The following is a 9,670-nucleotide window of genomic DNA, read 5'->3' as shown; positions in this document are numbered from 1 at the left end:
GCTGGAGTGCAGTGGCTATTCACAGGTGCGATCCCACTACTGATCAGCACTGGAGTTTTGACCTCCGTTTCCGACCTGGGCCGGTTCACCCCTCCTTAGGCAACCTGCTGGTTCCCCACTCCTGGGAGGTCACCATATTGATGCCGAACTTAGTGTGGACACCTGATCGGCATAGCACACTACAACCCAGAACTCCTGGACTCAAGAGACCCTCCAGTCTCATGACCTCCCTAATAGCTAGGACTACAGGCACTCACCACCACGCCCGATGAAAGCTGAATTTTCTGAGGGATCATGTGTGATTGGGATGAAGGAACAAGTGCTTTCTTGTTAACCAGTAGCCTTTCAGTGTCGGGGATTGGCTGAATTTTGATCACTTTGTTTATCTTTTTTTTTTTTTGAGACAGGATCTCACTCTGTTGCCCAGGCTGGAGTGCAGTGGCATGATGATGGCTCACTGTAGCTTCGACTTCCCGGGCTCAGGTGATTCTCCTGTCTCAGCCTCCCAAATACCTGAATATAGGCATGCATCACCATGCCCTGCTAATTTTTTAATTTTGTAGAGATGGAGTTTCACCATGTTGTGCAGGCTGATCTAGAACTCCTGGGCTTAAGTGATGTGCTGGGATTACAGGTGTGAGCCATGTTACTTGGCCTTTTAAAAATAGCTTAAAAGTGGCTTTTACACTTGCTGCTTTATTATTTCTTTGATAGTCTTACATAGGGATAGGTAGACAGGCCCTAAGGAACTAAAAAACTAAAAGTTAGGTCAATTTTTTTTTCTGAAACTGGTGAGGGCCTTAGAGTGATGGAACAAGAGCAAAATTTTAAAAAGATAATTCTGAAAAGGGGAATATGAGCAGAATCAGGTTCTTAAGGGTATTAAGGTTGATACATTTTTTAAGGACCAAGAATGGGACTGAATCCTTGAGTGTCAGCTTCATTTTTGCCATTCTTAATATAGTAGATGAAGGATGAGAATATAGAGATGTTTAAAATATGCAGGTGGCTGGGCATGGTGGCTCATGCCTATAACACCAGCCCTTTGGGAGGCCAGTGCAGGAGGATAGTTTGAGGAGAGAAGTTTGAGACCAGCCTGGGAAACATAACAAGACCCTATCTGTATAACTAATTTTTTAAAAGTAACTGAATATGGTGGTATGCACCTGTAGTCTAAGCTACTTGGGAAGCTGAGGCAGGAGGATCACTTGAGCCCAGGAGTTCAAGCAGTGAGCCGTGATCATGCCACTGTACTCCTGCCTGTGCAAAACAGTGAGACTCTGTCTCAATAAAATAAAATAAAATATCCAGGGTAGCTGTTTAGAAATGGAAAAGTTCCTGGGCATATCTATGCTGGTGGTAGTTGTGATTATGGAGACACTCCAGGAAAAGCAGACATCTCTACTGGGAATAGTCAGGCCCAGAAGTGCAAGGGTCACAGAAATTATACAGGCATTGTATCCTTTAAAAGGCCTTGCTGTTTTGAGTACCTGGGAGTTACACTACTACTGAAATAAATTACATGAAGTACAGGGCTTAGTGGACTTAATGGGACTTCATAACAGAGGCATTCTGTCTGTGATCCACAGAGAGCTCTGTCTGCTGTGTATTATTCATATAAACCAGTTGTAAAGTTGAAAAATCAGGGGACAGGCGCGGTGGCTCATACCTGTAGTCCCAGAGCTTTGGGAGGCCAGGGTGGGAGGATTGCTTGAGCCCAGAAGTTCAAGAGCAGTAGTCTGGGCAACACAGTGAGACTTTGTCTCTACAAAAAAAAAAAAGAAAAGAAAAAGGGCTCATGCCTATACTCCCAGTGTTTGAAAGGTCAAGGCAGGAGACTCACTTGAGCCCAGGGGTTTGAGGCCAGCCTGGACAACTTAGGGAGACCCTGTCTCTACAAGAAATTAAAAAAAAATTTAGCTGAATGCTGGAGTGCAGTGTGCCTGTGGTCCCACCTACTTGAGAGGCTGAGTCAGGAGGATCACCTGGGCCCAGGAAATTGAGGTTGCAGTGAGCTGTGATTGCACCACTACACTGCAACCTGGACAACAGAACAAAATCCTGCTCAAAAAAAGAAAAGAAAGAGAGAAAGAGAGAGGAAGAAAAAAGAAAGAAAAGAGAGAGAAAGAAAAGAAAGAGAGAGAGGGAGGGAGGGAAAGAAGGAAAGAGAAAGAAAAAGAAAAAAGAAAAGAGAAGAACTATGGTACGTCATGGACTGTCTTGCTCTGTTGCTGGCATCAAGTGCATTTTCTTTTAAGTTTTGGTTGCCAGGGAGGATCCCAACACATTTAAAAACATTTTTTGAGACAAGGTCTCATTCTGTTGCCCAACCTGGAGTGCAGTGGCTCGATCACGGCTCACTGCAGCTTTGACTTCCCAGGCTCAAGGGATCCTCCCTTAGCCTTCCGAATAAATAACCTGAAACTATGGGTGTGCACCACCTTGCCTGGCTAATTTTTTATTTTCTATAGAGATAGGATCTCACTTTGTTTCCCAGGCTGATCTCAAACTCTTGGGCTCAGTGATTCTCCCATCTCAGCCCCCTAAACTGCTGGGATTACAGACATGAGCCACTGCATCTGGCCTAAGTGTATTTTTAACTTATATTTTCAACTTATGATGGGTTTATGGGGAAGTAATCCCGTCAAAAGTGAAAGAGCATCTGTATTTTGCTTCCATTGTGCATGGTCATCTGGAATCAGGATGAACTATGAATGTTGAGAGGAACACTACCTTGAGCTAGCTGAAGGTTTGGGGTTGCTGGAAACTTAAACAAGGCCATAACACGGGAGATATTTAGGAAAAAGGGTTGTGAAATATTGCATGTAAGTTGGCAAGATCTGAAAATTCTGAGACCCAGCATTAGCTTGGTGAGATGCTGGTGAGTCCTACTTTGTTCTTGTAGCTAGACAAATGTGTCTGCCAAATCACTTTCCCCTACACAGTTAACAGTTACAGTTTGCAGATCTCTCTGCCATTTTGAGGGTACTAAAAGCTTACCTAATGGGGTGTGTATGTGTGTTTTGAGACAGGGTCTCACTGTGTCACCCAGCCTGGACCAGCCAGTGGTTCAATCACAGCTCACTGCAGCCTCCACCTCCTGGGCTCAGGTGATCCTCCCATCCCAGCCTTCCAAGTAGCTGGGACTACAAGCACACACCACCACGCCTGGTTATTTAAAAAATTATTTTTGGTAGAGACAGGGTCTCACTGTGTTGCCCAGGCTGGATTTGAACTCCTGAGCTCAAGTCATCCCTTCACCTCAGACTCCCAAAGTGCTGGGATTATGGTCATGAGCCGCCATGCCCGGCTTTTAAATTAATTAATTAATTAATTAATTAATTTTTTTTTTTTTTTTGAGACAGTGTCTCACCCTGTCACCTAGGCTAGAGTGCAATGGCATGATTTCGGCTCACTACAGCCACCACCTCCTGGGTTTAAGCGATTCTCCTCTGTCAGCCTCCCAAGTAGCTGGGATTACAGGTGTGTGCCACCATGCCCAACTAATTTTTTTGCATCTTTAGTAGAGAGGGGGTTTCACCATGTTGGCCAGGCTGGTCTCGAACTCCTGATTTCGTGATCCACCTGCCTCAGCCTCCTAAAGTGCTGGGGTTACAGGCATGAGCCACTGTGCCCAGCCACTTTTAATGTTAATGTGCAGTTTTTCTTGCGTTACAGACCTGTTTTCTAGGTGTGCGCCTTGGTAATTTAAGCATGTAGTATATGCATTTAGATAACATCTAGTCCACCCATCCCCACCTTTTTTTTTTTTTTTAAACTGATTTAACTGGTGAGAAAAATTGAGGCCCAGAGAGAGTTGTTGACAACTTAGAGTCATACTGTTAATGGCAAAAGCTGGTTCCTGAATCCAGATCTTCTGATCCAGGCCAGTGCTCATTTAACAAACTGATCATCATCATCAAACTTTTGCCATTTGTATACTTAATGTGTGTCAGGTGTTGTGCTAAGCATTATATAGCTCTCATCTTGATTAATCCTCTTAACAAGTCTATGAGGCTGGTCAATGTTTATTTTAGAGATGAATAAACAGGCTTGATGGCCTGAGGAAGCTCAGCTAGTAAGTGCTGGAACTAGGATTTCAACCCAATTCTGTCTAGTTCCAAAGCCTGTGTTCTTTTTTCTTCTTTTCTTTTTTGATGAAATATTTATGTAAAAGGTAATAAAGAATAATATGACAAATACCCAACACCCAGCTCAAGAAAAGATTACCAGTCATTCGAAGCTCCCTTCCCATTACATTGCCCTTTTTCCCTCAGAAGTAGTCATCCACTTTCCTGAGTTTCAAATTTGTGCTCCTAACCACCAAGCTATACAGCTGCATTTATTAAGTGCCATGTGAGCTGGGAGCTGGACTACTGTTACTCAACAGTAAACATGAAAGAAAACATGTTTTTTGCCCTTGAAGAGTTTCCTATGGGTGATAATGAAATACTTGTTTCTTAATCTTTCTGGAGATGCTCAGTAGCTGGTAAGAAATGTCACATTTTTGTCAATGAGGTCTAAGAAGTCCTTCAGGAGATCACTGGTGATATGTTGGAAGGTTGCCTAGATACTACACAAGTGAAGCAGTTAAGAATACATGTGTCAGCCAGGCATGGTGGCTCACACATGTAATCCCAGCACTTTGGGAGGCCGAGGTGGGTGTGTCATGAGTTCAGGAGTTGGAGACCAGCCTGGCCAACATGGCGAAACCCCATCTCTACTAAAAATACAAAAATTAGCCAGATGTGGTGGTATACACCTGTATTCCCAGCTACTCAGGAGGCTGAGGCAAGAGAATCACTTGAATCTGGGAGGTGGAGGTTGCAGTGAGCTGAGATAGCACCATTGCACTCCAGCCTGGGTGATATAGCGAGACTGGTCAAGAATTTGAGACCAGCCTGGCCAACATGGGGAAACGCTGTCTGTACTAAAAATGCAAAAATTAGCTGGGTGTGATGATGCATGCTTGTAATCCCAACTACTCGGGAGGCTGAGGCACAAGAATCACTTGAACCCAGGAGGTGGAGGTTGCAGTGAGCCAAGATTGCGCCACTGCACTCCAGCCTAGGCAACAGAGTGAGACTCCATCTCACAGAAAACAAAAAAATGCAGGAGGTTTTAAAAAATATCAATATAAAATGAGTTTACTATTGCTATTTTAAAAAATTAGTCAAAATATATATTACATAATTATCATTTTAACTGTTCATAATTACAGTTCAGTAGCATTAAATTTATTCATAATGTTGTGTAACCATCACCATTATCTGTACTTAAAACTTTATTATCCTCAACAAAAACTATGTACCCATTAACCACTAACCCGACTCTTCTCTCCTAAGAGTTTTTATGTACTGACATGAAATACTGTCCAAATGCATAGTTAAGTGATAAAGGAAAGTTGCAAAGTAGTATGAGAACTATGATTCCACTGTGTTAAAATATTGCAAGTTAATATAGGAAAAATCTGGGGGAATATTAAAGTGTTGGTGGAGGATGTTAGGAGGGATTTGTACTTTTATAGAATATATTTTGGCAGGTTTTTAAAAACAATGAGTAAGTGTGACTTTTCTAAGCATAAACAATGATCTACTTTTAAGTATTATACTAAAATGGTAATTTGGATGCCTTAGATTATAGCTGAGTGACAGACTTCGTAATGTGGTTGCTGAATTTGAGCTTATGTAGAACCTAAACACTTTATTAAAGTAATGATTTTTCTTTTCACAGCTAGAGTTGGGAAGACATCGCTGATTATGTCTCTGGTCAGTGAAGAATTTCCAGAAGAGGTAAACATTTTGATTCCCATATTTAAATTTAAAAAAATTTATCGAAATCAAATTAATAGGAATGAACTCTGCCTCTTTTGGCATGTGGTTTGTGTTTCCTTTTGGACAGTTGGGAATTTTTTTTTCCTTCCTTTTTTAGAGACAGGGTCTCACTCTGCTGTCCAGGCTGGAGTACAGTGGTGCCATCATAGCCCACTGCAACCTCTAACTCCTGGACTCAAGCAATTCTCCTGTCTTGGCCTCCCAAAGTGCTGGGATTACAGGCATGTGCCACTGTGCCCTGCCAGTTGGGACTTTTTAAAAAGCTACTACTCGTTTATCAATTATATCTATGAAATACGGTACAGGAGAAATAACTAACCTATATCTAAGTTCACCTAAATCTTTCGTATTTTCTGCCTTTGACCTTGTCTAGGACCTTTTTACTCTCTGTGTCTCAGTTGTCTCATCTATAGATAAATGGGAGCTGAAAGGGCTATAGGTATCATCCAAGATCTGTAGCCCTCTCTTAAAAAATAAAATGTTGTTCATAAACCCAAAATATGAAAAAGGCAGTGAGCAGTCCATGAGTTGAAGTTCAGGGGAAAGGTATGAATCCCTACTTGCCTTCTGTCTGACACTCCCTGGTCTGTGAGGTGTTTTTGTCAGAACCCTCTGGAATTATGATACGTATATTTGAAAACCTTTAATATACCTGCTTCATTTTACAAATGATGAAATGAACTCATTCCACCTTTGCCTACCTCAAAGGATTGTTATGGGTCTCAAATGAGATAAACTTAATAGCAGGGAAGTGCCACCAAAAGTAGTAAGGTGGTTTTATTATTACTGGTAATGAATTTACATTTTGGAAGTTCCAGAGTGAGGAGCTATTGGCTAAACCTTACATAAAGTTAGGATATAGTTATAGAGAATGAGATTTGTGGAATGGGATGAAAATGATTTCAGATTACTCTCTTTCTTGCATAGTAGGTATCATTAGTGTCACAGTTTACATTTACCCTTCTTTTACTCTAGTTTAGGGAGGAATATCTGTATAATTTCATTGTTCAGACAGGAATTTGATGTATCATGTAGTAGTGCTTTCATATTTACAGCTGCCAAAAGACTATTAGGTTTTGTTTTGTTTTTTTTTTTTTTTTTCCTTTTTTTTTTTCTTTTAGACAAGATGGTTAAGTAATTACGTAATTTAAGAAATGAAGTATATTTTCATATATTATTTGTAGAATCAGTAAGTAACATTAATTTATAATTACTCTGGGTATAACACCTAAAAGTTTTCTGTGTAAGTTTTAGTTTAGAATTGTTTCAGCATAGTCCTCTTGATTGTGGATAAGGGTTTTATGTTTTGTTTTGTTTTTGTTTTTGTTTTGAGACGGAGTCTTGCTCTGTCGCCCAGGCTGGAGTGCAGTGTTGTGATCTCGGCTCACTACAGTCTCTGACTCCTGGATTCAGGTGATTCTCCTGCCTCAGCCTCCTGAGTAGCTGGGATTATAGGTGTGCGCCACCATGCCTGGCTGATTTTTGTATATTTAGAGAGATGGGGTTTCACCATGTTGGCCAGGCTAGTCTCAAACTCCTGACCTTGTGATCCACCTCCTTGATCTCCCAAAGTGCTGGGATTACAGGCATGAGCCACTGTGCCCGGCCCTTCTTTTTGGTTTTTAAAAATGTATTTATTTTTTCACTTTTTCAGGGATTATAAGTATTCTAGAAGGGTTTTTAATTAATTAAAAAAATCATTCAGTCCTTCTGAAAAATGGAATCATTAAACATAATAAGGCTTGTCTGGGCGAGGTGGCTCACGCCTGTAATCCTAGCACTTTAGGAGGCCGAGGTCGGCGGATCATTTGGGGTCAGGAGTTCAAGAACAGCCTGGCCAACATGGTGAAACCCTGTCTGTAGTAAAATACAAAATTAGCCAGGAATGGTGGCGCATGCCTGTAATCCTAGCTGCTTGGGAGGCTGAGGCAGAAGAATAGCTTGAACCCGGAGGTGGAGGTTGCAGTGAGCTGAGATTGTGCCATTGCACTCCAGCCTGGGCAACAAGAGCGAAACTCCGTCTCAAAAAATAAATAAATACACAAACAAACAAACAAACAAACATAAGGCGTATTTAGCCAGTCAGTTATTTTCTAGAGGAAATGAATGTTGATAACCTGTTGGTTTATTTGCAAATTGTTTTGGATTAAAATATCTCCTCATTTGCAGAGTATCTTCAGCCTTCAACAAAATAGAATGAAAACAACATATTAAAAAAATCTAACACTTGAAACACCAAATTAATTCAAGAATTATTTGAGTCTGTGTCAGATCTGAAGTATTCTTAATGTGTTATTCCTATGTAGATATAAATGTGCATTTAAAAATGTTTTTATCATACAATTTTTTTTTTTTTTTTTTTTTTTTTTGAGACGGAGTTTCGCTCTTGTTGCCCAGGCTGGAGTGCAATGGCGCGATCTCGGCTCACCGCAACCTCCGTCTCCTGGGTTCAGGCAATTCTCCTGTCTCAGCCTCCTGAGTAGCTGGGATTACAGGCACGCGCCACCAGGCCCAGCTGATTTTTTGTATTTTTAGTAGAGACGGGGTTTCACCATGTTGACCAGGATGGTCTCGATCTCTTGACCTCGTGATCCACCCGCCTCGGCCTCCCAAAGTGCTGGGATTACAGGCTTGAGCCACCGCGCCCGGCTATCATACAATTTTAATATATATTTGCATCAGTGATAAAGCACAAAAATAAACACTTATATGTACAACAGATGGGTATTGGTGAGAGGGGCTAATACAGGTTGAGCATCCCTTATCCAAAAATACTTGGGACCAGAAGTGTTTCAGATTTCAGATTTGTTCAGATTTTGGAATATTTGCATTATATTTACCAGTTGAGCATTTGTCTAATCCGAAAATCAGAAATGCTCCAATGAGCATTTCCTTTGAGTGTAACATCGGTACTAAAAAATTTTGAATTTTAGAATATTGCAGATTTCAGATTTTGAGTTTAGAAGTACTCAACCTGTGTAGATAAATTTATATCATCTGTTACAAGTTTGAGTGATAATATTCAAAGGGGTTTTTTTTTTCCATATTGTTTGTAAATGAAGGTTCCTCCCCGGGCGGAAGAAATCACCATTCCAGCTGATGTCACCCCAGAGAGAGTTCCAACGCACATTGTAGATTACTCAGGTAATGAATATTCTCTTGTAGGTGAAGCTATAGGGTTAATTTAATAGACTTGAAAAAAGATATTTACTGAGTTTTAAAAGGTGTTCAGAGAGGTGGTCTTTTCTCTGTAGCAGTAAATGATTCTTTATGCTTCTTATCTCATTTATGTCTGTCTACCTCGACCCCATCCCCCACCCAGTGCCTCCATCTGACAGTTCTTCGTCCCCAGATTACTAAGTTGGGTTCTGTAATAAATGTGGCTGCTGAACACTTGAAATATGACTGTTCTAAATTAAAATGTGCTGTTAAGTGTAAAATATAACTGGATTTTGAAGACATGGTATGAAAAAAGGATGTAAAATATCTCATTTTTCTATTGAGTACATGTTGAAATTTAAATATTTTTGATATTTTGAGTTAAATGAAAATTTAATTTTACCTCTTTTTAATTTACCTTTTAAAGGTTGCTACTAAAAAATTGAAAACTATGTATGTGGCTTGCATTGTATGTTGGACAGCACTGTACTAGAAGCTGAGGGAGGTGAATGCCTTCTGCTACAACCAGTCTCATAACTAGATTTATTTACAGAATTCTTCTTCAATATGTGTGGCCATAAAATTCGATTCACTTCAGTATTAGAATTGAAGTCTTAACCCATTGATTACTTAACATATGGAAAGATATTAAAAATATGGCCTGTTATTTAGCATAG

The 9,670-nt window shown here is 40.5% G+C and overlaps 1 protein-coding gene across 8 annotated transcripts in view; it reads left to right on the top strand.

The window, feature by feature from the left end:
• RHOT1 (ras homolog family member T1) overlaps nucleotides 1-9,670 on the top strand; it is a 70,735-nt gene that overhangs the window by 11,707 nt on the left and 49,358 nt on the right. For all 8 annotated transcript variants that reach the window (XR_004269749.1, XR_004269750.1, XM_032280927.1 and 5 more), the window contains exons 2-3: nucleotides 5,734-5,792; nucleotides 8,897-8,978. Coding sequence is in view for 6 of the 8 variants with exons in the window: in XM_032280927.1 (XP_032136818.1) it covers nucleotides 5,734-5,792; nucleotides 8,897-8,978 (141 nt within the window). In the remaining 2 variants the exon portion in view is untranslated. The remainder of the gene's footprint in view (nucleotides 1-5,733; nucleotides 5,793-8,896; nucleotides 8,979-9,670) is intronic.

This window comes from Sapajus apella, unplaced genomic scaffold (genome assembly GCF_009761245.1).
Source record: "Sapajus apella isolate SASKATOON/1434 unplaced genomic scaffold, GSC_monkey_1.0 scaffold12, whole genome shotgun sequence".
Lineage (NCBI taxonomy): Eukaryota > Metazoa > Chordata > Mammalia > Primates > Cebidae > Sapajus > Sapajus apella.
Note: the sequence above shows the minus strand (reverse complement) of the source record. Positions and strands in the feature narration are given on the sequence as shown.